This window comes from Blastomyces dermatitidis, assembly GCF_000003525.1.
Source record: "Blastomyces dermatitidis ER-3 genomic scaffold supercont1.15, whole genome shotgun sequence".
NCBI lineage: Eukaryota > Fungi > Ascomycota > Eurotiomycetes > Onygenales > Ajellomycetaceae > Blastomyces > Blastomyces dermatitidis.
In genome coordinates this window covers 671,339-694,576 of record NW_025544788.1, presented here as the reverse complement: position 1 = coordinate 694,576, position 23,238 = coordinate 671,339, and the positions used below count along the sequence as shown (strand labels likewise).

The 23,238-nt window shown below is 41.4% G+C and overlaps 5 protein-coding genes across 5 annotated transcripts; 3 read left to right on the top strand and 2 right to left on the bottom strand.

Annotated features, from left to right (window-relative positions):
* The first annotated feature begins 692 nt into the window (after window positions 1–692).
* Window positions 693–2,828, top strand: BDCG_09397 (bZIP transcription factor HacA). The gene is made up of 2 exons (XM_045425187.1): window positions 693–1,225; window positions 1,309–2,828. Exons 1-2 carry the CDS (start codon window positions 996–998, stop codon window positions 2,705–2,707), a joined length of 1,629 nt encoding a protein of 542 aa, XP_045273739.1. The 5' UTR covers window positions 693–995; the 3' UTR covers window positions 2,708–2,828.
* Window positions 2,829–3,473: 645 nt separating this feature from the next.
* On the top strand, window positions 3,474–5,129 carry BDCG_09396 (SNF7 family protein Fti1/Did2). The gene is made up of 2 exons (XM_045425186.1): window positions 3,474–3,700; window positions 3,902–5,129. Exons 1-2 carry the CDS (start codon window positions 3,656–3,658, stop codon window positions 4,484–4,486), a joined length of 630 nt encoding a protein of 209 aa, XP_045273738.1. The 5' UTR covers window positions 3,474–3,655; the 3' UTR covers window positions 4,487–5,129.
* On the bottom strand, window positions 4,857–7,426 carry BDCG_09395 (bystin). The gene is made up of 3 exons (XM_045425185.1): window positions 6,853–7,426; window positions 6,520–6,767; window positions 4,857–6,440 (listed from the first exon to the last, which is right to left on the bottom strand). Exons 1-3 carry the CDS (start codon window positions 7,207–7,209, stop codon window positions 5,765–5,767), a joined length of 1,281 nt encoding a protein of 426 aa, XP_045273737.1. The 5' UTR covers window positions 7,210–7,426; the 3' UTR covers window positions 4,857–5,764.
* A 231-nt stretch (window positions 7,427–7,657) lies between these two features.
* Window positions 7,658–12,767, top strand: BDCG_09394 (histone-lysine N-methyltransferase). The gene is made up of 3 exons (XM_045425184.1): window positions 7,658–8,215; window positions 8,305–9,395; window positions 9,469–12,767. Exons 2-3 carry the CDS (start codon window positions 8,944–8,946, stop codon window positions 10,865–10,867), a joined length of 1,851 nt encoding a protein of 616 aa, XP_045273736.1. The 5' UTR covers window positions 7,658–8,215; window positions 8,305–8,943; the 3' UTR covers window positions 10,868–12,767.
* Window positions 10,920–13,242, bottom strand: BDCG_09393 (aspartyl-tRNA(Asn)/glutamyl-tRNA (Gln) amidotransferase subunit A). Its single transcript, XM_045425183.1, has 5 exons — window positions 13,005–13,242; window positions 12,732–12,927; window positions 12,505–12,630; window positions 12,265–12,440; window positions 10,920–12,189 (listed from the first exon to the last, which is right to left on the bottom strand). The coding sequence occupies exons 1-5, from the start codon at window positions 13,147–13,149 to the stop codon at window positions 11,261–11,263; spliced, it is 1,572 nt and encodes a 523-aa protein (XP_045273735.1). The 5' UTR covers window positions 13,150–13,242; the 3' UTR covers window positions 10,920–11,260.
* Window positions 13,243–23,238: the final 9,996 nt, after the last annotated feature.

Genomic DNA, 23,238 nt, shown 5'->3' with positions numbered 1-23,238 from the left:
TCTGTAACATAAATCGAACTACCTCATTGAATTGGCGTTTTTCTTGGGTTATAATCGTTATTGATATCGATCGATTACATATTCGAATACGGAGTATACATGCTATCAGCGTTGTGTTGCAGGATAAAGATCATCCGGCGACATTGATATATGGTGATTCATCGACGCTGGAGGAGGGGGGTTGATCGGGGTGAGGCTGAAGGACAAGAGAGAGACCTAAGACAACCAGAAAAGGGCCATTTACATTATTACATACGGAGTACGGAGTAGAGTAGATAGCCATACTACCCTAGTAGCCCACTCACGCATAACCACTCATTTCCACTACTCTATTACTTACTGTGTAAAGTTGGTAACAGCGGTAAGTTGCAAGCTGTAACCTGGGTCAGGGGCCCGGAGTGCCAGACTACTACTACTACTAGACTAGAACCAATAATATTAATGCCTGCCAGTACGGGAGTACAGTACGGACTACTCCGTATACATGTATAGTAATGTACCTTGTTCGTAGCCCAGAGCCAGGTACCGGTACGCGCCCCACCAAGCACGAAATGCCCCGTTGCTCCGCGCCACCGCTAAACCGCATTGGGATGCAACCACGGCCAGCGAAACAACGCTAGGCTTGTTTGGGCAGGTGCCCCTTTCCGCAGTTTGAGCCAGCGTGGCCTTTAAAAGAGCCGCGGATTCCCCTCCCCTCCGACGACGGCGAACTTCAGCTCTCAACCAACACCACGGCCAACCACACCGAACTATCTTCACTTCTGACTCTGCTGAGATAGAAATAGAACAGGACACTTGTCCTCTTTTTGGTGGGATTCTCTCCAACCTATGTGATAATGCCGCCCTGGCCCTAGCCATCTCCTTTCCCCTCGACTTCTTTCAACTCGCCTTCAGTTTCGCCTCTTCTCTCTCCCTGGGTATACTCAATACAGGACATACACAAGCCGCATCAAAAAAAAATAAAAAATAAAAAATAAAAGAACTCAACCAAAATCATGGCTACTCCGTTCTCCTGTCTGAGCTCCATGTCTCCTCCCCCCTGCTCAGAACCCGTCCAGTTGACCGTCTCTCCCGCGGAGACTACCCTCTCCTTCGCCACTGAGCAGGTCATTGCTCAGGTCAAGACGGAACCAGCTACCCCAAAGCCCGAAGAGAAGAAACCAGTCAAGAAGAGAAAGTCGTGGGGTCAGGAACTGCCCACCCCCAAGACTAATCTGCCTCCAAGGTATATTTCCCATCCGTTTTTTATCTGACGAAAACAAAAAAAATTACATGGAAACCAAATACTGACGGGGGTTAAATATGTAGAAAACGAGCCAAGACTGAAGATGAGAAAGAACAACGCCGTATTGAGCGCGTGCTCAGAAACCGTGCTGCGGCTCAGACTTCGCGGGAGCGGAAGAGACTCGAGGTCGAGAAACTCGAGGGCGAGAAGCTCGAGATGGAACACCAAAACGGGCTGCTCCTACGCCGCCTGGCCCAGATGGAGGCGGAAAACAACCGCCTGAGCCAACAAGTCGCCCAGCTCTCCGCCGAAATCCGATCCTCCAGAGGCTCCTCTCCGCAATCCATGGTCTCCGGCCTGGCCTCGCCAACCCTCGCCCCGATCCTCCTCAAACAGGAACGGGACGAAATGATCTCATCCCTCGACAAAATTCCATTCCCCACCCCGTCCATGTCCTCCTACTCGCCAAGCGTGAAGGGCTGCGATCTCATCGACTCCTCCGACATGACACAACATCCTGCAGCGATGTTGTGCGACCTGCAGTGTCAGTCGGAGGAGTGGCAACCATCGACAGCTCCTCACCAGGCGCAACAGCAACCTCCCCAAGCCTCTCCAAGCCTCTGTTCGACTCCCGCCACAGCGACTTCAACCTCTCCACTCCCGCTCCAGCAACCACAGGCGCCACCACAACAACTCCTCTTCAACCTGGCGGTGCTCTCGATCATCCAGCACCTCTTTCAGATGATGACTTCCACCGCCTATTCTACCCTTCTAATCCCTCTGACTCAGATCTTTCGCTCCTTGAAACAGGGCTCCCCTTTGACCTTTTCTCCAGCGGAGATCCAGCAACACTTGCCTTTGATTCTCTGGTTGATTTCGACGCCGACCCTCTCGACCTTCTCGACGACGTCGACAACACCAACAAAACCTCATCGACGACAACACTCGGAGCCTCCGACAACGAACCGTCCAGTCTTTCGAATCCACCTCCTCACCCGCCTTCTAGCGTGCAGCCCAGCTTTGGCGCGTCCACTTCGCGATGCGACGAGCAAGGCATTTTTGCAGCTAGTTGCTAGCGGTGGGGTATTGGATTTTGGCAGCCTGTTGGCGGCTTCGTCGTCTGGCAGCGCTCCGGTGGGCCGTGGTGATGGTGATGTTGATGTAGGGAGTCGTCCTGTAGGCTATGAGTTGTTATTGACCATGATCTGGGCGATTGATTGTATTGAGCGGGCCAAGGCACGGAAATGCAAACAACATGTCAAGGGTATATCGATGTTGTCGATGCGGAGTCAGAGGACACTCGAGAGCCGGACGCGGTTTTCTCGCAGTGGTTCTGGCTCTGGTAATGGTGTAAGTCGTGCGTGGATCAAATTTCAGACGGTGTTAGGGAATGGTCCTTCGCGGAATTCCTCGAGTTCTGGTTCTGGTTCTAACTCCAGATCGAAGGAGGGATGGACCTGGAGAAGAGACCAGAGACGGTGATGATTGATATGAATTTTTTTCTAGCGGGCCTTCTCATTTTCACCTTTTGATTCTTGGCTTGAGGTTTTTCTTTTTGTTTTTTTTTTTCTTCCTTTTTTTCCCTTTTTTCCCTTCTCTTCTTGTATATTGATTTGTTATTTATTAACTAATCTATTCTTTATATAAACAAAAAGAAATATTAATCTCTTTTCTTGTTAATTATTTATTAGATGCGATCTATTCATTTTCATTCGCAGTACAAGCTTGTCATGATCACTCCCATTTCCGTGTCACCATACCCCCTCTTAAACCTCCCCGTTCATCTGCTCGCAATCCCTTCCCGTCTAGGTATTGCAGGTAGCTCCATTTCCCCCTCCGTGCCCATGTCATCCATTCACACGTTCATTCACGTGCTCAGCACATCTACTTCTACATACCCATTGACCTGATAAGCGGAGTACAGTACATCTACCGTAGTATACAAGTAAAGAAAGGCGACGAGAGTCTTTCCGCAAAACAAACCATCACAAACCAACCCCAACCCCCCACCCCAGTCCCAGTCCAATCGCCGCCCATCAATCACCAACAAACTGACCCCCTCCCCCTTAGAACCCAACAACCGCTCCTCAACCACATTCCTCCCATCGCACCCGATTGAGTACCTGGCCGCGACGGAGCCGGGCGCCGATGGCGATAAGTGGGATGGCGCGCATGGAGGGCGGCAGGCTGTTTTGGAGACACGCACGTTTGGCGATAGCTGTTGTTGTTGTGGGTGGGATGGCGGGAGGTAGTGGATGACAAAGATATTACCTAAGTGCGACTCCGGACGACGTCGATCCAACCAAGTGGAAGTTGCCTATATCTATCAATCTCTCAGGGCTATGTTTGCGAACAAGAACAGAATATCAACTTCCCAGAACAAACAACATAAGAAGGTCCTCCCTGTACAGAAGATATAGCTCTTCCAATATGCCTCCCGTAGACCCCTTAATGAAGGCCTTGATGGAGGTCAAGGTACGTTCTGATTCCGCCCATCCTCCCCACCATTGTTACCATGTTAATTCCCCTCTCCCCAACTCCGCTGTGTATCGATATGTATATTCCTGCCGTATATGCCATATGTATATGCATTTCACTCTCGTCCACTACCATCCCGCCAAAATTTCCCCACAATAGTGCCTAACCCCTTCAAAACTAACCAACCTCCCCCCACAGATGCTCGCCTCCCGCTCGCGCAAGGAAGCCGAAAAAGCCAACAAAACCCGCCTATCCGAAGAAAACAAAGCCTCCCGCGCCATGAAAAACCGCGAATTCCAAATCGCCCAGATCCACTCCCAATCCGCCGTGCGCGAGCACCACCGCTACGTCTCCCTGCGCGCCGAAGCCGCCGAGGCCGAAGTCCTCGTCAACGACCTCAAAGCCGCCTACAGCACGCGCGAGCGCGCGCGCTCGCTCGCCTACGCCTCCAAGGCGCTCGAGGGCGCCTCGCGTACCATCAACCTGGAGCGCGTGCTGGTCACCGCCAACTCGTTCCTGGAGCGCAGCCAGGATTTCAAGATTGCGAGCTCGGCGATCCGCGATGTGTCGCAGGGGGTGCAGGAGCAGAGCTTGGGCGGGGAGGGGAAGGAGGAGGTTGAGCGGCTGATGCAGAAGTTGGCGGATGAGGCCGGGGTGGATATGCGGGAGCATTTGGAGGCGAATGCGGCGCCGGCGGGGGAGGTGGGGGCGCGCGAGGGGGCGGGGAAGCAGAGGGAGGAGGAGGATGGGTTGGATGCGAGGTTGAGGGCGTTGAGGGCGTAGAATCTTTTTCTTTCTTTCTTTTCTTTTCTTTTTTTTTTTCTTTTTTTTCTTTTTTTTTTTTTTTTTTTTTTTTTTTTTTTTTTTTTTGCCGTTTATTACTTCTGCTTGCGCTGGTTCCGCTCGGGGTATCTGTTTATTACCCCGTCTCGCTCAGCGTCCTCCTCGCTTACCCTTTCCGTTCTCCTCGACAGTCTGTTGTCCACCCTCCCTGGTGTACCTACCTGGGTGTTTCAAAAGCCACCATCGATCCGTCGCCCCCCCTTCCATTTCCATGTCTAGATTGCCGATTACCAAAATCTCCCAGGCCATCTCATCCCACGTTAACGTACCCTTAGAGTACGTACGGACGTTGTTACGTTGTTACGATTTACCCTGACGACCAAACATGCGTCCTAGCCATTGCATACCGCTCCCCCACTTTTTCGCGTCCCTTCGCCCTATCCTGTCCTGCAAACTAAATTCCATGTATTTCCTACCTTATGCTCTGTTTTCCATATTCTTCGGTGTTTTTTTATTATGATTTTTTGTTCTTTTTTACAGGGTGCTTATCACAGGCGATTTTTATTTTGCGTTCCATGGTTTGTGCAGCTTTCTTTTGCTTTCCCTCTTTTTCTTTTCTTTTCTTTTCTTTTTTTTTTTTCGTCTTTATTTCCATTCTATGGACGTCATCGAATTTAATATAGAACGAATGCCTTTATTTGATTAAAATTACATGACATAGAACGATTGGAAGTAATCATTCTAGGAGCTTAGAGCAAATAACTGTTTCAAATGGAGATGGGGTGAAATATGTGCGGATTGTGGAGCAAGATTCATTCGTACCTCATCTGTAGAATCCGATCATGAGACGATATGGGAATGTATGTATATATGTATATGTATGCATGCCGAAAATCCTAGGCAAAGCTTTTAATTCATCATGGACATTAAACCTTTCGTCGCTGGAAATAATCCAAAAATCCCCAAGGGAAAAATGGATGTGAAAAATGAACATGAAAATGGACATGAAATTATATGCCGCTCTATCCATCCCCATCTCAAATCCCCATGTCCATCGTATCATCACCGCCATCACCAACTCCAGCTCCCTCCGCATTCTCAGGCAAAACAACCCCCCTCCCTCTCCCTGCCAACAACTCCCTCCTCACCTCCGGCCCAATATCCTTATGCCCCCGCACAAGTAACAGGTCCAACAGCGCCTCCCGCTGATCCTCGGTAATGTCATTCCGATACCGCTGCGCAAACACAAGCAGCGACTGGTGCCACAGGACGGGTAACTTATAATTCTTCGCTGCGGCCGCGCGCGCGGCGTCGGTCATGTCTGTATCGCCCTCCAGCCCCTGCTCGTGCTGCGGCGGCGGGGGCACCTGCTCCGTGGCCCGGAACCGCAGGAAGTGAAACACAAGCGCATCGATGACTTTGTAGGGCAGCGCGTATTTCTTCTCCAGGAACACGCGGATGAACATGTTCAGCGCGCCCGTGCCCTCGGACGAGAGGGCGGACGCCGTCTTCTCGGCCGCCATGTCGCACAGGCGCAGCAGGGCGGCGGCGGAGTGGAGCACGGGGATCGAGACGCGGGTGATCACGCTGGAGACGATGTGTGCTTCGCGCAGGGTGCAGGTGCCCGACTGCACGAGGGGGAAGAGGAAGCCCTTGAAGAAGCAGGCGGGTTTGTAGAGGGCCTTTTTCAGCGCGTTGTAGATGTGCACGTGCAGTTTTTTGGTTTCGTGGATGTCGTCGCGGACGCGGTCGAGGAGGACGGTGTTGATGAATTCCTGGGCGATGTGCGGTTTGGCGGAGATGAAGATGCGGGTGGCGGCGTAGATGGTGTTTGGCGTCCACTTTTCTGGCTGCGTGATTTCGAGGAGGGTTTGCCATTGGGGGAGGGTGGGGAGGATTTTGAAAGGGTTTGGGGAGGGGTCCGGATTTGTAGCGGGAGAGGAGGAAGCCGACTCTGTGGATTGCTTATGTTAGATGTATTGCCTTTTCGTGCGTGAATTATGATGTTTCGTAAGAGATATGGAGGGCCGCACCTTTGATAGACCTCTACGGCTTTAGCAGGGAGTTCAACAGCGTCTTCCATTGTGCCGCCTCCAATAATTTGAGGCTGGCTACCGCTTTTTTCGGCTTCATATGCTGCGATTTTTTCAAGGATCAAATCTGCTAGGTTGGTGCTTTGTCCTTGCTCTTCGTCATCTGGACTGCGAGGGTTGAATATGGGATCTTCTTCACCGCGGGGTACGAATTTGTGGAACGTATCGAGGTCATTGGGGTCAACCTCCTAGAAGTTAAATAAATTGTGTTAGAGACGATGCTCATTCAGAACCACTTTTCTCTCAAGAGATATATTAGCATAATATACATACCACTTCCTCAATCTCCTCCTCAACATCCCCCCACTCGTCCTCGCCATATTTCTCCGCATCCTCGTTTCCCTCCCCGTCATCACCCTCAGCGCCAAACCGAGATTCAAAATCAAAGGCCGTGTTTCTCTTTACTCCCGCAGCAGCCAATGCGATACGGGATTCCTCCGCATCCTCGTCTGCAAGATCCTGACCTATTTGCAGGATCTTCCTCGAGGTCTTTGAGTCAAGATACTGGTCCCCTTCATCTTCGTCCGGGCGCGACTTTCGCTTTGCTGACTTTGTGCGCAAATGGCCGCTTGAAAGGATATCGTCTGCGAGCGGCGCATGTCTGCGCTCAGCAGTAGTAGCCCTCGACATGGTTCCTAGTCTCTTCTTATATGTCCTTTTTGTTTGTCATTCAGTGGAGGTTACGTTCTATTCGTGGCCTGCTGAAGGGTCCTGTAGTTGGGTTGGCTCTCCTTGGGTCGCGAAATGGTGTTCTCAGTTCAGCATATAAAGAGAACCCTGCGCATAAGGAGGTTGCAATGAAGGGGTATGTTGTAGTTGTAGATACAAAATGCAGTCTGAAGGTCTTTCTTTTTGTAGATTTTAATAGAAATTGTGGGCAAGAGGTGAAGTCACATGATTTTGATCAGAGGTGGTGACTCAGCATTTGCATTCTAAAAGCGGTCTAGTTGCTTCCAATCAGCCAATCATTGATGTTGGTTGGTACCCATAAATGATATAGTCACCTCTACTAGAATTCAGAGTACGGCCCCACTACTTCCCATATCCAGCGTATTGGGAGAAACACTAAACTTCCTTTGTTCATGTCACTTTCCAAATCTAGTCAGGGCTACCCCTCTAAGTAGTTAATTACCGTGCTTTCATTGTTCCCTTTTTGAACTCACCCCAAACCTTATTTAAGCCGCCCTGAATTCCGCCTTTCCTAATCAGTCTTCGCCTTCTTCACTCAACAGTGGCAATATCGATGTTCAACCCAGACAACAACAAGCTATACTGGCGACAACGAGGGCAATCACGGCAATATCCCACTGCAAGACCTTTAGCTGCCCAATATTTACGGTCGTACGAATGCCAATTGGAATAGATCTGCCGTTTCATTCAGCAGAGGATACCAATTCCGTCAAGCGCCTTCTGCTCACGAGTTGACAACAACAACAGATTAGAACGTCGCAGCCCCGACCACTTCTACGGGCTGGCAACAACAGCAGCCTGTTTTTTGGTCGTTGATTGATTCAGGGCGAGGGAACGTATCAATTCCTAGCTCTGCACCGCCGCAGCAACTTTCCGGCGCAAGCCAATCCCCAACCACACAGGTAGGGTAGGGTAGACCAGACTCCCTGCTGCGTATAACCCACATGTGAGAATCCCGCTTCCAGTGCAACAAAAATTACTACACTCACTATTCCAATCAATGTCACTGACTATCTCTCTTTTCCGCCATCGAAGTTACCAGCACAGCGCGAACTTAGACCGGATTTAGGCAGGACAATAACGGAAAAGCAGGCCCAGGGACATATACTCCCCTACGTACCCGTGGACGGCAACCTGTACTATCTACCCGTAGCCCCCCTGCGCGTATACGGTGAATTGGGGATAATCTAGGTTTAGCAGCGATTAAATACTCCTACACGCCCCAACCAATTAAGTGCATTAATCTTGTTTGGTACTTGGACGGTGTGTCAGTTTTGCTACTGTGGGGAAACAGATAGCACAACATTCGATGCTGTGGATGGGCCATTGAATAGTGTACAATTTATTTATTTTCCCCACAGCCCAGGCCTTGCTTGGAGGCGCTGCCTTTGTCTTCTCATTATCTTTGCCTATGGTATCGTCAGCCTCGAGCTTTACAGACCTAGATTAGAAAGTCACTGACGGGAGGGACCCCTCTTGGTCAGGTTGGTAGCCTCTACTTGTGCTAGGTTTCTTGTTGAGATGACATTTACATCTTGTCAGCTCTATCCTCAGCAATTGCCATGCTGTTGCTGATACGCAAGCTCTCAGATTTCCACACTGACAAGCAAACAAGCGAATTGTCCAAAGATCCATATTATCTACAAACCACATAGCATCCTGAGTATCGTCACCATGGTGTCGTTGCCCCAACCCCCCAATCCATCCGTCTCTGCAGCATCTTCTTCAACTCCTCCCACCGTTAACCCCTCCCTAACTACCAACAACCCCATCGATGCCAATCAGACACCTCCCCCTCCGTCCTCAAATATGAACAATGACCCTTCAACTCAAAATGGTCGGGCGAAGAGAAACAAACGCGACAGTCGGAAGAAGCGCGAAGCAAAAGGCAACCTGGAAGTGGGAGTAGACGGTTCCGCCCCCGTGGCTCGCGAAAAGAAATCCACCACTTCATCATCTAGTTCTGCTATTCCTTCCTCTGAGCTTACCACGCTCATGCCCATTCAGCTTGCGGATCCGCGGCCAACAGATGTTCTACCTCCCAGACCACGCCAGATGAACTTCTCCTGTGAAAAACATTCTGAGGTACTAGGCCAGTCATGGAAGTTTTATGAGATTGCTGATAAGTATGTTCATGCCTCTCAATGGCCAGATATTCTTTTTCAATGAGCAGAGAAACTGATAAAATTTATCTCTCAGACTAAGCAACAGAAACGGATTCCGCTACACCTATGCTGCCATGGACCCTTCCTTCCCACACATAAAATACCGCCAAACCGATGTACCCCCTTACTACTCCCGCTTCAGCTATGAAGACTCTCCCGCAGCCATCTGCTTCACTGAAGACGGCTTAGCAGTCACCACAAACGAACCCTGGCACTCTGCGCGAGCTAACGTCTGCGCCCGTGAAGGCTCTTATTACTACGAGGCACGCGTGATCAGTGGCATTGTAAAAGGCTCCCAGCAGACGCCGAGCGGTTCGCCGCGGGGTAACATCCGACTTGGTTTTGCCCGTCGCGAGGCAGATCTGGACGTTAATGTTGGCGTAGACTGTTACGGCTATGGCATCCGTGACGTGAATGGGGAAGTCGTCAACCGGATGCGGTGCGAATACTTTTTCCCAAAGGACGAAGCCATAAACGAAGGTGACGTGATTGGTATGCTCATCACGCTGCCGCCTCTATCGCTTCATAGAAAGATTGTGGAGGGTACCTATGACCCGCCTATCGATGGCGAAGGCAGCGACACAACCACACCCGCAGCCACCACCACAACCCCTCTCCCGCCCGCCTCCAATTTAATCCGCGACCGCATCCCCTTCCACCTTAAAACCGACTTCCTTTACCAACAATCGCACATCTTCCCCTCCAAACACTTGCGCGACTACGCATTCAACCTCAAAGACACACCCACCTACGGCGTCCCTTCCCCAACGAACACAGAAGACCCCTCCCTTCGCACCCTGCCAGGGTCAAGTATCACAATTTTCAAAAACGGCGTCAAAATGGGCACCCCGTTCCACGATCTATTCGCGTTCCTCCCGCCCGCCTCACGCGCGACGCAGGCGAGTAATAACCTCGGCGTCGGCAAGAGGGAGAACGCGGACGATGGGATGATTGGATATTTCCCTATTGTCAGCTGTCATGGCGGCGGGGCGGTGGAGGCGCGGTTTGAAGGGCCGTGGTGGGTTGGACCGCCCTCCTCAACTGAAATTGAAACCGAAACCGAAATGGATGGAAATGGCATTGCTCAGGGACCGGGACAGGGACAGGTTATAAAGAGCTTCGGGGAGAGGTATGATGAACAGATCGTCGAGGACGTGCTTGCCGATATCGTGGATGAGATTGAGGCGTTGTTTATGGGGTGGGGCGGTGATGGGACTACTGCTACGGCGCCGGCGGAGGCTGCTGCGGCAGCGACGGCGGTGGATATGGCTGTGAACAGTGCCGATGGCGCTGGTGTTACTGATAGTGCAGCCGCGGCTGCTGGGCTGCTTATGGATGATGGTACGAGTGTGAGTCTTAGCGTTGGGACGCCACAGTATGGGTCTGTTGCGGGCGAGACGGTGGTGTCTGAGGATGTTGAGATGTCGATGTAAGTAGTAGGGTTATATTTTTGTATGATACCTATGTATATACGTCTTCTTCATGGTTTATGGCGATGAGTGGCGGAGGGATGGAAGATATGATGGAAAGAAATATTGGTTAAAAGCATTTGCGTGTTTTGTATGATTACAAAGGTCGTCATCAATCTGCTAAAAAAAAGAGTACCCTACGTACTTCTAATTAACCTCTAGTTATTGGGGTAATTTAACATATATTTGCGGTAAATGGAGTAAAAATGAAGAAAAAGGACTTTAAAAAATACATATCTACTCCTATCCATTGTACCCATGGCTATATTATATACAAAACCGCTCTATAGTCATACAACTTCTCGCCGTACCTCGCAGTAGTAGGCAGGAAAACATCAGATATCCACCTACAATTAATTACTCCACCTCCATCCCCTCCAGCATCTCCCCAACATGCAACACCATGTCATCATCCCCAAACTGCCCGATGACCTGGATACCCACAGACCCAAAAGCTTCATCACCATCACCATTACCATCGCCATCGCTATCCCTCAGCAACCCCCTCGCCTGCACCGGCACTGGCACCGGCACACTAAGCGCCGGCAACCCTGCCAAACTCGCCGGAACCGTAAATACATCATTCATATACGTCTCCACGGCGCTCGCCCGCTTCAGAGACTCAATCGACGGCGGCAGGGTAGGTGCGGTGGGCACGACGAGCACATCGACGCCGGCACCCTCTTGCAAACAGCCCTCCCCGCCTTCATCCACAGCATCAGCTTTAGTGTTAGCCTTAAGCGGCAACAACGGATTCCCCACCCGAAACACCCTCTCAAAATCCCCCTGCACAAGCCTTCGCACCCGCTGCGCCTGCAGGAAATAATTATCAATCGCATCCGCGCTGAGCGAAAACGCACCCAGCAACACGCGCCGCTGCACCTCGCTGCCAAAACCCTCCCCGCGCGTGCGCGCGTACAGATAGCCTCCGGGCCCCGCGTTGTCGGGTGCGCTGGTGTCGCGCGTCCCGTAGCGCACGCCGTCGTACCGCGCCAGGTTCGAGGAGGCTTCGGCGGGCGCAAGCACGTAGTAGGCGGCCAGCGCTTGTTTGGTGGCAGGGAGCGAGACGGGGTGGATTGAGTGGCCGAGCTGGTGGAGGTGAGTTATGCTGAGCTGCCAGGCTGTGCGGACGGCGGGGGAGAGTTCGTGGATGTTGTATTCGGTTGGGATGCCGATACGGAAGCGTGGTAGGGATGAGGGACGGGTTGTAAAGGCAGTGGTGAGGCGGGTGCGGGTTGTTGGGGGGAGGTTTGTGGGGTCGAGGGGGTCTGGGTGGTTTATTGTTTCTGCGGTGCGTTCGTTAGGAGGAATATGATGGTGGTTGGTTTTGAGTTGGGGATATTGGGGGGGGTTGGACATACTGAAGACTTCACGGATAGTGGAGATATTTGACCCCAGCACACCAACGGTGTCTAGGGAATTTGCATAGGCTACCACACCAAATCGCGAAACGAGGCCGTAGGAGGGTTTGAACCCGACAGTCCCTGTGTATGCGGCGGGGAGCCGTACAGAACCTCCCGTATCTGTTCCCAATGCGCTGTATGGGATTAATAGGGGAGATGATTTCTGCGAGAAAAGGACTAACAAATCAAGAAACATACGCATAACATTGACCCGTTGCAACAGCAATAGCACTCCCCCCGGAGCTCCCGCCAGGGGAGATTGGCTCCCTTTCAGCTTCTGTGACATTGCTCACCGGCCCGAAATGTGAATTCATGGAGTGTGACCTATGTGTTTCATTCAATAGTCAGATCATCCAAAATTCCTCCGCATTTCCAAATAGCATATCCCCCCTTAGCAAAAAAAAAAAAAAGCCCTCAAAGCTTACCCCATTCCAAACTCATCCAAGTTCGTTTTACCTGCCAGTATCGCCCCAGCTTTTTCCAGGGACTCTACGACAGTCGCGTTGAACGGGCTAGTGTATGAATCGAGAATTCTCGAGGCGCAAGTTGTGGGCATGTCGCGGGTGCATATGTTATCCTTGATCGCAACCAATTTGCCGTCCAATGGCGACTTGACCGCACCTGTAAAGATGAGCAGTATATTAGAAATAAAATGTCACATATCCTAAAGGAATAGATATAGGCGTGCGCATACATACCCCTCTCCCTCCGAACGTCTGCATCCCGCACGCGGTCCCGCCATGGGCCCGGACGGGCGCAGTGCAGCGGAGTTATGAAGGCATTGAGGCTGGCATATGTCTTCTGGTTAGCAAGACATCTCTCAGCTTCGCGCAGAAGGGACATTTATGTCTCTGCGGCGGATAATTGGGGGGTGGGTGAATTTAAGAAGTTGAAAGTAATCTTCAATCAATAAATTCTCCTTAACTTCATCAATTGTTATTATGGAGCTGGGCTTAGAGCGGAAGATAGTTATTCCGATGGGGCTTGACAGAGTTAAAAACCAACTTTTCCTAGTAAAATATCATGTCCACCCCTGTCAAATCCAGTCATACAGGCTGCAGAGCCTGTTCATCTGATATTAATTTTCATTCTTTTCTTTACAAATGTTCTCTACTATATTTACATTTTTTATACTCTTTTCTACATTTATTACAATTTATACATTTATTAATATACATTATTTATTATAGAATAACTGTGGCGGGCTGCGCCCGATCAATCATATAGACTATTCCGTTACACTCCACAGATTCCACGTACGCTCTGATCCTCGGCCATTCTCAATCGCCACTCCGATTCTCAGCCATTCTCGATCACTGATCCTCGGCTGCTATGAACGCGCATATATTCTTCCGCCCTGAAGCTCCACCGCATACACCACCACATACACATATAAATATCCACCTTGATCACTGATTCTTACACTTTCTCTTTCTTTTCTTCTCCAGTGTTTTTATCCTTTGTTATATAAGATCTATCAATATTATACTGATCTAATCAGTGTAGGCCTCTGACACTATAAAAACACTCATCATCTTCTCATTAGAAATGATTATTTATCAAGAGATATCTGAATGTGTAACAATGTGTAAGAAAGAGAAACACAGTTAAGCAGACACTGAGTTCTCAGATAGAAGCTTGCTCATCAGTCACTCTGATCTCACAATAAGATCTTATGAAGAGAATAAGATCTTATAAGAGAATATCAGTGAAAGACCTGAGAGTTCTGACACTCAGATGTATGAGAATATGATTACACTTCTTCAGATTTCACAGATATTATACATCTAATAATTGATATAATCATGTCTAACAATAATATGAAACTCTTGAATATGAGTATAGATACAGTGTCACAGTGACTCTGAGCAATATTAGAACTACAATAATAATAAATAGCTGATATACATGTAACTTAACAATGTTAATATGAAGAGATTTAACAATTATTATAATAAGAAACTCATGCAATTTTAATATCTACAGAATTGAATATAAAAGTATTAAAAGAACACTTAGATGTTCTTCTCAACTGTACAGACTATGCTCTCTGATTAAAAATCAATTTTCTTCTTTAAATGTTGAAAAAGTTGATCATGAGAAGTTATCTCTCTGAAGAAAAAAGCTTGAATCTCTTATAGACTTACAAATAAGTGAACTATCAAAAGAGAAAGAATATGAACAGCATTTAAAGAGAATTTCTACAATCAATATAAAAGACTCTATTCTGATTTATTCAGATGACTCAAAAAATGAGAACTTGAATAGATTAAACACAGGCATTGCTTATACTGAAGATAATATTAATTTTATCTCAGATTTCTGAAATCTAGACTCTGAATGTGAAGTCTTTGATGCTGAACTATTTGTAATAATGAAAGCTTTCAAACTCATTGAAATAAAATCTCATAAAAGAGGAAATTGTTTAAAAGAGATATGAATATTCTCTGATAGTCAAGCTGCTTTAAAAAGACTTAGAAATAGTCAGATTCATAATAATCAAATGAATCTTGAACTGATCTTAAACTCTGTTTTAAAAATTCAAAAGAGAAGAACATCAAAGCTGAGAATTCATCTGCACTAAGTTCCTGCTCATATGAATATTCATGACAATGAATTGGCTGATTCAGCTGTAAAAAAGAGTGCAGAATTAAGCAGATCTATTCAAAAAATTGTGTTCTAATCTTTTATAAAGAGAAAAATAAAAGAATCTTGTTTAGACAAGTGAAATGAAAGCTGGTAGAAATAAAAGAAGAGTATACATTATTCAAGATTTGAAACAAAACTCAAGTGAAAATCTTATTCAATTAAATGTAAAAAGAAAATATTCTCATCTATAATACAGCTGAAACTAGAACATGGCTATTTCAAATCTTATATACAAAGATTTGATGATAGATTTGACTCAATAGAATGCTCATTCTGTAATATAAATGAGAATCCTGAGCATATTATAATGCACTGTGCATTATATAATAGTCTCAGAGCCAGATTGAAAGAGAAGTATGATCTAAATCAATTAAATATGAGATTCTTATTCTCAACTGAGACAGGAATTAAATACTTAATAGACTTTCTATCAGAAACTCAAGCAGCTATAAGAAAATAGCTAAATCCAGAATTATCTGAATATAAAGAGAAGGAAATCAATCAGATATAGTCTGTTAAAACAGCTATACACTCTCTTTTAAGAATTTGTTTTGTTATAGTCTCTCTTTACTTTTTCTTTTTCTGTATCTTTTTCTTTCAATTTCTTTCTATCTATCTATTTAATGTGTCTATCTTTGAGACTGTGTTCTTTCTCTCTTTTCTTTTGTCATGATATTGTCAAATGATTTCAAAGTATCAAAAGATGTTAAAACACTGCAATTTGTAAACAGTTTTTGTATTCTGAGCTGGAATTTTCTGATTTTGTATATCTGAAATTGATGAATGTACAATAGTTAACTTTACAGACATAGAAAAAACCCTGAGAACTAAAGTTCTCAGGTAGATGTTATAGTCTCTGACTGCATACATCTATAATTGAAGAATAATAATAATAATAATAATAACACTTAGATGTTTCTGTATATTTTAATACTTTCAATCTCACTCTCTACTCATCATGAAGAATGAAAATACTCATGAAACTGAGTGTAGATGAAGATTTCATCAGTTTATTAATTAATCAAGATTAATATATTAATGAATAATTAAAGAATTGTATGAAACAGAAGTTTCATCTATGAATGAAAGCATGTAAATCAGTGTTACAAATATCTGACAATATCATAAGATATTTTAATATTCTGTTTCAAGACACTGCTATATAATAGAAAGTATTAGATTAATTACAGAGTATTTAACAGAGAAACACTTCTCTTATAATATTTATTCCTGACTTTGATATCAAGATTCTAGAAGTAGATGATCAATCTTGAGAGAATAGAATGAAGATTAACATGCTCAAGAAGACATTGACTTTTAAACTTTTACAGATTCTTATAAGTGTAGATAAAGACTTAACTTATAAAGACTTCTGCATACAGCTACAGACATTGAATAATTATCTTATTAAGCTCAAGAGTATACAGAACAGTGATAGAAGATATTACATTTATACATCTGTATTAATAAATAACTCAGTCACTTATACATCTGTATTAATAAATAATTCAGTGACTTATACATCTGTACTGATAAATAACTCAGTCACTTATACATCTGCATCAAAGAATAATAATGATGCAGATGTTATAAACTGAATAGATTCAAATATCTATATATAAGTAAGAGTTTTCACTGTTTAAACAGGCTTCTGAGTCTCTGAAATCACTTCTGAAGAAGTTATCAATCAATATTAATATGAAGTATATATCAATTGTAACTAATTGAAACATATCACTTTCAACTGCTAATCAATCTATATATCTTCATACTTAAGAGAAAGATCAGTGTCTTCTCATTTGAAGAATGAATTAGCATCTGTTCATGTCAATCATGTTATATTAGAGAAAGATACAGAAGATAACTATAAGAAAGTCTCAATGAAACAGGAAAAAGATTAGCTTCTATTCAAATTTGTAAACAGAAGCTTGAAGAGATCTTCATAATAACTGTGAAATAAGATTAAGAGAATCAAATCAATATTCACTGAGACTCTGCTGAATAATATAAGATAGAAGATCTATTATAACTATTATCACACTGTTACTGATCTGTTTTCTTCTCAACTGATCTAGACTCTGAGTTCTGTGTTATCTGAAACAGCAGCTCTTGACTGATGAGAACTGCTTCTGAAAAGAGAGAACTAATGTGACAGACTGCATCTGATCAATTATATAGACTATTCTGTTACACTTCACAGATTTCATATACACTTCAATTCTTGATCATTCTCAATCACTGATTCTCAGCTGTCACTCTTAGACTGGCCGCTGAGACCATGAATTTCACATTTGATCTCATTTGATCTGGTCTCATACATTTCTTGGTGTGAATCCCGCTGGAACTGACTATCAAAAAAACATGCAAAGTGACTATATATCAGATCTTAAAATGAAACCATGACTTGAAAAAAATGAGAAAGTGATCTCATTTGATCTCATTTAGTCTCATTCTTAGCATAAAGTTACTATTTTTAGATATTTTAAGGTTTTTTTTAGACTATTTTTAATTTTTTAAAAAGTAATGCTTTTTGATAACACTCAAATGACATTTAAAGTCATTTAAAGCAATAAAAATAATTTAAATTGAGAAGTGAAAATCATGATCTCATTTGGAAAATGTAATAAGAGTAGACAGTAAGTTTCACTGAGACAGTATGAGACTACTATCTAATGTTAAAACTGTGTAATAAGATCAGTCAAATTGGTAATAAAACTATCAAAAAATCTGGTCCTGATCTCAGATATAGTCACACGGTCAGTCTAGTCACTCTGATCAATTATATAGACTATTCTGTTACACTTCACAGATTCTACATATGCTCTGATTCTCAGTCATTCTCAATCATCACTCTGATTCTCGGCCATTCTTGATCACTGATTCTCGGCTGCTATGAATGCATATATATTCTTCCGCCCCGAAGCTCCACCGCGTATATCATCATATACACATATAAATATTCATCTCAATCACTGATTCTTACACTTTCTCTTTCTTTTCTTCTTCAGCGTTTTTATCCTTTGTTATATAAGATCTATGAATATTATACTGATCTAATCGGCGTAGGCCTCTGACAATAACTAACTTTTTTATATAAAAAACACTGTAATATAATATTATATATATTTCATTGAAAATATTTAAATACTCTGATTTATACAGCTTAGATTAATTTTCAAATCTTTATTCTTTTTTTCATTCTGCTCTTTTTATATATTTTTATTACAATATTTACAATATTTATACTTTTCTTTATATTTATTTTTAATCTCTGTATTTATAATATATACTGTTAAATTCTCTATAATATAATTTTATATTATGATGATGAAGGTGATATAATATAGTAGTTGATTGTATTATTGAGATCTATCTATTATGCGGTCTTTTTATATGTGTAGACATTCATTAAGTAATTAATGAACATCTCACTTATATAAAAGTAGTCAGTCTGTAGAGAGAGAATCTGACACCTCTCTTAATTATCACTCTGCTAAGTAGATATTTACAACTCAGCAGAGTGATTCTATAACTAGAGAAAGAATATTATATACAAAAATAGTAGTGTCTTTCATCAAAGATTTCACAGAGAACTAACAAGAATTCAAAGAATAAGAAAATAAAGAAATAGTAAAATAAATAAATGAATGAATAAACTACTGTAGAAGTAGCAGGCTGATAAAACTCTGTATCTGTCAGAATATCTTCAGAGCTTTTCTAGCTGTAGATATTTAAATTTCTATATTAATTAGAGTATCTTTATAAACTTTAACTATTAGAGCTTTTATTAGAGTGTCTGCAGTCATCTCAGTGATATTTATTTATATAATTTTAATAATGTCTGCAGCTGCAGTATCACAGATATAATGATATTTAATATTAATATAATATACATTGTAAGTGATCTTTTCACTGTTCACTACAGTAATTACTTCATTATTATTAATATATAGAGAAACTGTAAAATTAAAGAATAGAAATCTAAGCTTCATAAGTAGTCTATATAGTCAGATTACAGTTTTAAGACTCTCAGAGACAGATATATACTCTGCTTCTATAATACTCAGTATCACAATCATTTACTTAGTGAATTTTCATACAATTAATCTGTTAGTGAGATAGATGAGAAGATCTGATATAGATTTACAGTCACTGATATTATCTACTCAATCAGAATCTGTAAAGACTTCAAAGTTAAGCTTTTCTACTCTAATAGTATAGTAAATATAGTGATCAGTTATCTCACAGATATAGTAAAAGAGCTGTTTAACTACAGCTCAGTATGTTTATATAGACTTGTTTAATTAATAGATGAGTTTAACAGTTGTAAAAGATATATTAGAATAAATATATATAATAAGATATTGAAGTAATTCAATAACTTACTAATATTTAAACTTATCAAAAGATTCAGAGTCAGAGAGTAAGTTAAAGACAGATTTTATAAGAGTTCTTACAGCTCAGAAATCAGTCATTCTGAATTTCTTTAATATTGATTTAATATAGATGACTTATAATAGCTTGATATTACTGTTATTCTTCTCAATCTTTATATTTAAGTAATGATTTACAGATTTCAGATCTTTCATCATAAATTAATCAGTGATTTAATAAAACATCTATTTAATAGTATTCACATTGAAATCTATTAACTTGATATTATTTATATAGAGAGTGAGAAATATCTGAGAATCTCTTTTAAATCAGAGACTTTTATCATGATAAGAGAATTTGAAGCTGATATTCTTAAGATAACTTATAAGTAGATTGAATTACAAGTAGAGAACCTGTTTGAGACTGTAGAGAGACTGTAGAAGCAGGTATATATAACTAGTATTATTATCAAATTCAGTCAGTTACTTTATATAGAGCTGCTTATTAAATAACAGACCTGTATTCAGAAATACTGTGATGAAATTAACTTAATAAATATTTCAACTTTTTACTGCTGTCACTGCAAGTATAGTACAGATAACAGAGACAGAGATGACAGAGATATAGATATTATTAAAATTAACACTCTTTTATTGATAAAAATTCTGAACAATTCATCTTATCTTATAGAATAATATATCACTGTTTACATCAGTTTTAATATAATAAACTTAGTGAATGTCAAGAATCTGAGTTTTAACAGTTAACTTATTCATAATCTTGAAAATTTTATACTCAGCTGCAGAGTCAAGCTCTTTCTTCATAACAGCTACTTAAGCATCTTTTTATGAAGATATAATTATTTTCTTATATATTTGCAGAACTTTAATTCCTGCAACAGTCTCAGAACTCTGATATATAACACAGATCTTGAATACATGATAGAGCTGAAATTTAATGACACTGAATATCTTCAGAGTAATGAGATTGAAAGTTGTGATATTTTTCTAAGATCTCTTGTATCTTTTTGAAATTGCAGATGACTTCTTACTAACTTTCTTTCAGAGATATTCAACTTTGCAGTCTGTAACTATAGCAGTGAATAAAAGAGAGATGTTCTTCATTAATATCTGTACAGAGAGAAACTCTTTCTACAGAGATGCAGAGATCAGTAATAAATTAACATAAAGATAATTATTACAGATGAGAATATCTGTAGTCAGTGTGTAAGATATATCAATTATGTTATAATTATTAAGTGCTGAGCTCACTAGCTGTGATAGTATGACATTCTCATTAAATTTCACACTGCTGAATATAATAACTTCATCTTTTACAGAATTTCATATTCTATATATCATTTCACTATAATATTCAATCAGAATCATTTATTCACTATATTTAGTGAACTTATTATAATCTTTTCAGAGATCTTCTTTAAGAATGTAAATAGATGATTTAACTGTCTATAAGTCACTGCTGTGTAGAAATGATCTGTCTTTTCATACTTTATAGAGAGTTAGTGAGATCTAATTCTTCAGTTAGATTATATCTGAGAATAAGAAGTTGCTTATTGAGACTATATTAATATATAGTATCACTGTAAACACAGCCTCTGTTTATAGCTTGACTGATAGACCTGCCTGTATTATTATGATATGAGCTTTTAAAATAACAGTTTGAATGAACTATTCTGCAACACTATCTTAATTGAGAGTATAGAGCTCTGTTAACTCTCATTTGACACTGAATTCAGTAAGAACTGCTTGTATTTATTAGCCACTTATTTCAGCAGCTTTATCAGAATATGCAAATGCAACTTTTATACTCAGATTCTGAAGATATTTAAGATGAAAATCAATAATATTCAGCAGCTGATCTTTGTTCTTGAGAAAATAAGCAGTCTTATAATATATAATATTATTCACTATAAGAAGTAGGTATCTGTAGTCTTGAAGAGATAAAGAAAAATTGTCAAGAGTGCTGAAGAATTTACTGTCTTCTATAATATCAAAGTACAGACAGACACTGCAGGTATTTTTTCTTATTATTATTATTATTATTATTATTATTATTCTTCAATTATAGATGTATACAGTCAGAGACTATAATATCTATCTGAGAACTTTTAGTTCTCAGGGTTTTTTCTATATCTCTAAAGTCAACTATTATACATTTATCAATTTCAGATATGTAAAATCAGAAAATTTCAGCTCAGAATACAAAAACTGTTTATAAATTACAGTATTTTAACATCTTCTGATACTTTGAAACTATTTGACAATATCATGACAAAAGAAAAGAGAATACAGTCCTAAAGATAGACATATTAAATAGATAGATAGAAAAGAATAGAAAGAAAAAAGTAAAGTAAAGAGAGACTATAATAAAATAAATTATTAAAAAATAGTGTATAACTGTTTTAACAGACTATATCTGATCAATTTCCTTCTCTTCATATTCAGATATTTCTGAATTTAGTCATTTTCTTATAACTGCTTGAGTTTCTGATAGAAAGTCTATTAAGTATTTAATTCCTGTCTTAGTTAAGAATAAGAATCTTATATTTAATTGATTTAGATTATACTTCTCTTTCAATCTAACTCTGAGACTATTGTATAATGCACAGTGTATTATAATATACTCAGAATTCTCATTTATATTGCAGAATGAGCATTCTATTGAATTAAATCTATCATTAAATCTTTGTATATAAGATTTGAAATAGTCATATTCTAGTTTCAGCTGTATTATAGATGAGAATATTTTCTTTTTATATTTAATTAAACAAGATTTTGACTTGAATTTTATTTCAAATCTTGAATAATGTATACTTGTGGCGGGCTGCGCCCGATCAATCATATAGACTATTCCGTTACACTCCACAGATTCTACGTACGCCCCGATCCTCGGCCATTCTCGATTGCCGATCCTCGGCCGCCACCCCGATCAATCATATAGACTATTCCGTTACACTCCACAGATTCCACGTACGCTCAGATCCTCGGCCATTCTCGATTGCAGATCCTCGGCCATTCTCGATTGCCGATCCTCGGCCATTCTCGATTGCCGACCCTCGGCCATTCTCGATCACTGATCCTCGGCTACTACGAACGCGCATATATTCATCCGCCCCGAAGCTCCACCGCGTACACCACCACATATGTGTATAAATATCCACCTTGATCACTGATTCTCGCACTTTCTCTTTCTTTTCTTCTCTAGCGTTTTTATCTTTGTTATATAAGACCTATCAATACAATACCGATCTAATCGGCGTAGGCCCCTTACAATACTCTTCTTTTATTTCTATCAACTTTTATTTCACTTATCTAAATAAGATTCTTTTATCTTTCTCTTTATAAAAGATCAGAATATAATTTTTTAAATAGATCTGCTTAATTCTAAACTCTTTTTTACAGCTGAATCAGTCAATTTATTATTATGAATATTCATATAAGCAGAAACTCAGTGTAGATGAATTATCAGTTTTAATATTCTTCTCTTTTGAATTTTCAAAACAGAGTTTAAAATCAGTTCAAGATTTATTTGATTATTATAAATCTGACTATTTTTAAGTCTTTTTAAAGCAGCTTGACTATCAGAGAATATTCATATCTCTTTTAAACTATTTTCTCTTTTATAAGATTTTATTTCAATGAGTTTGAAAGCTTTCACTATTATAAATAGTTCAGTATCAAAGACTTCAGATTCACAGTTTAAATTTCAGAAATCTGAGATAAAATTGATATTATCTTCAGTATAAGCAATGTCTGTGTCTAATCTATTCAAATTCTCATTTTTTAAGTCATCTGAATAGATCAGAATAAAGTCTTTTATATTAATTATAGAAATTCTCTTCACATGCTGTTCATATTCTCTCTCTTTAGATAGTTCACTTATTTACAA

Coding starts and splice junctions, on each gene's coding strand:
- BDCG_09397 (XM_045425187.1), top strand. CDS start 996: ATGGCTACTCCGTTCTCCTGTCTGAGCTCCATGTCTCCTCCCCCCTGC. Junction 1,226..1,308: donor AAGACTAATCTGCCTCCAAG/GTATATTTCCCA, acceptor TTAAATATGTAG/AAAACGAGCCAAGACTGAAG.
- BDCG_09396 (XM_045425186.1), top strand. CDS start 3,656: ATGCCTCCCGTAGACCCCTTAATGAAGGCCTTGATGGAGGTCAAG. Junction 3,701..3,901: donor AGGCCTTGATGGAGGTCAAG/GTACGTTCTGAT, acceptor CTCCCCCCACAG/ATGCTCGCCTCCCGCTCGCG.
- BDCG_09395 (XM_045425185.1), bottom strand. CDS start 7,209: ATGTCGAGGGCTACTACTGCTGAGCGCAGACATGCGCCGCTCGCAGAC. Junction 6,768..6,852: donor AGGAGGAGATTGAGGAAGTG/GTATGTATATTA, acceptor TTTAACTTCTAG/GAGGTTGACCCCAATGACCT. Junction 6,441..6,519: donor GCCGTAGAGGTCTATCAAAG/GTGCGGCCCTCC, acceptor AGCAATCCACAG/AGTCGGCTTCCTCCTCTCCC.
- BDCG_09394 (XM_045425184.1), top strand. CDS start 8,944: ATGGTGTCGTTGCCCCAACCCCCCAATCCATCCGTCTCTGCAGCATCT. Junction 9,396..9,468: donor TTTTATGAGATTGCTGATAA/GTATGTTCATGC, acceptor TTTATCTCTCAG/ACTAAGCAACAGAAACGGAT.
- BDCG_09393 (XM_045425183.1), bottom strand. CDS start 13,149: ATGTCCCTTCTGCGCGAAGCTGAGAGATGTCTTGCTAACCAGAAGACA. Junction 12,631..12,731: donor TTGGATGAGTTTGGAATGGG/GTAAGCTTTGAG, acceptor TGAAACACATAG/GTCACACTCCATGAATTCAC. Junction 12,441..12,504: donor GCAACGGGTCAATGTTATGC/GTATGTTTCTTG, acceptor AATCCCATACAG/CGCATTGGGAACAGATACGG.